Here is a 2,017-nt window from a genome sequence, read left to right as displayed (position 1 = left end):
AGAACCTGCTGCTGCGTACGGAGCAGGAGGAGAACCTGCTGCTGCGTTAAAAACACATGCGCACTAATTAAAGCCACACCAACCGTTCAGTGAGCGCTGGCGTTCCTCGGCACAGAACAATAAAAACCTGTAAAAGCCCGAAGGATAAAAACGTGGAGTTCATTAACTGGAGCCGACGTCCCGGAGAGAACAGCGCAGAAACTAACTTTAAAGAACGTCTGAGTTTGACTTTAATTAAAGCGACTAACGAACAGACTGACTGAAGGTGAAATCACTTTAATAACCGTTAATGAAATGAAAGATTCTCTGTTTTATGCTGAAAGGAAAAGGACTGTTTGAGTCTGTTAGTAAAATATCTCATGAACTACAGGACTGTTTACATGAAACTCACAGAAAGTCATCACTGGATGTTCATCAACAACTGTTAACGCAGTTCAAACCAAAGTGCACGTTTGATCAATCTTTGCTAATAAACTTTTAGCTTTCTTTTAGTACGTTTGTGAAAAATGACGACACTGAAAATCACAACAAAGCTCAGAAGCGCTGGCGGAGCACACCTGGAGGCTCTGCTGCTTGGTTCTCCATTTGATGAGCAGGTTCTTGTACAGGAGGCTCCGTGTTTGGGTCCAGACTCCGGCATCTCTTCTGATCATCGGCTGCATGCTGCCGGCGTTCCTCATCTGGATGACGTACGGACGAGCGTTCGTCTCACTAAGACTGGCCTCGGCTGCAGAAAAACAGGGACCTTTGATCAGCAACACGAAGACAACTAACTAAATGTTGGTTTCGGAGGAGATTATTCAGCTTCAACCTACAGCGGGGAAGATTATTCATCAAAACATGGTTTATTTAAGAGGAAGAAACACTTATCAGCTCTGGAAAAGAAATGCCCAAGGACAGAGTCACGGGTAATAATCTCTAATTTGTGCTTTAACAGATATCTCCTCACAGATTAAAGCAACTCAGACTGCAGAAACTAAATGTTCCTTCTTCTGCCTTCGTTGTTTAATTCAGGTTATTTATGTAGCACTATTTCACTATGAAAGCCTAAAAGGCACTTTATAGAAAAAAAAAAAGTGTGAAAAGTACTGATCCGAGCACAGAACCCTGAGGATCTCCATGATAAACTGAGAGCGGGTATGGGCCAATTACCAGCTGCGAGGTACGTCACAGTTCAAAGAGTCACGACGTTACAACTCTACGTCTTCCTGTTCCTACAGTTTAAATGTCTTTTAGTGAGGAGTCACACTAAATATTTGTTGTTATTGTTTGTTTGAAAAAAAAAAAGCACATGTCACTTCACCTACACCAACATCAAGGACTTCACACATACACTGTGTGCATTCACTTCATATGCTGCTTTGCCACTCACTACAAATATCAATGTCAGGACCTTCACTTCATTCGATTTTATTTTTATAGATATACTTTAGAAAAAAAAATTATACCGCTACAGTACAATTTAAGACAGTATCATGCTTTTATTATTTAATTTTATGCTTATGTTTATTAAATGTTTTAATGTTAAATGGTTTTGTTTCACGGGGTCTGAGAGTAATGTAATTTCAATCCTGTGTACGTCCTGTACATGTTGCAGGTTTTGACAATAAAGTGACTTTGACTTGAATTGTTTAGCAACAAGCTACAAGAGTTAGCACGTTAGCAGGTGTTAGCACGTTAGCAGGTGTTAGCACGTTAGCAGGTGAAACATGCAGCCATGTTTCTGCATGTGGAGGCTAAGAACTTAGCTAATTAATGATTAACATCAGTTTGTATGACTCGGTGTTTCCAAAAAGCAGAACAGCAGAGAAAAATAATTACAGGTACAATTACTTTGGAATTACAAATAAATATAGATAAAATGGCTGCAGACTCCTGACAGGACAAGGATGGACACAAGTCCACTGTCAGACTGGACTAGGATGGACACAAGTCCACTGTCGGACAGGACAAGGACGGACACAAGTCCACTGTCTGACAGGACTAGGACGGACACAAGTCCACTGTCTGACAGGAC

General features: G+C 40.9%; 1 protein-coding gene across 1 annotated transcript in view; it reads right to left on the bottom strand.

Annotated features, from left to right (window-relative positions):
• Positions 1–719, bottom strand: part of abca5 (ATP-binding cassette, sub-family A (ABC1), member 5) — a 22,299-nt gene extending 21,580 nt beyond the window's left edge. Inside the window, exon 1 of the mRNA XM_037691712.1 lies at positions 558–719. Coding sequence (XP_037547640.1) covers positions 558–680 — 123 coding nt within the window. The 5' untranslated portion in view covers positions 681–719. The remainder of the gene's footprint in view (positions 1–557) is intronic.
• Between the last annotated feature and the right edge of the window lie 1,298 nt (positions 720–2,017).

This window comes from Nematolebias whitei, chromosome 17, assembly GCF_014905685.2.
Source record: "Nematolebias whitei isolate Nwh7 chromosome 17, NemWhi1, whole genome shotgun sequence".
NCBI lineage: Eukaryota > Metazoa > Chordata > Actinopteri > Cyprinodontiformes > Rivulidae > Nematolebias > Nematolebias whitei.
This window is presented reverse-complemented; position numbering and strand designations above follow the sequence as displayed.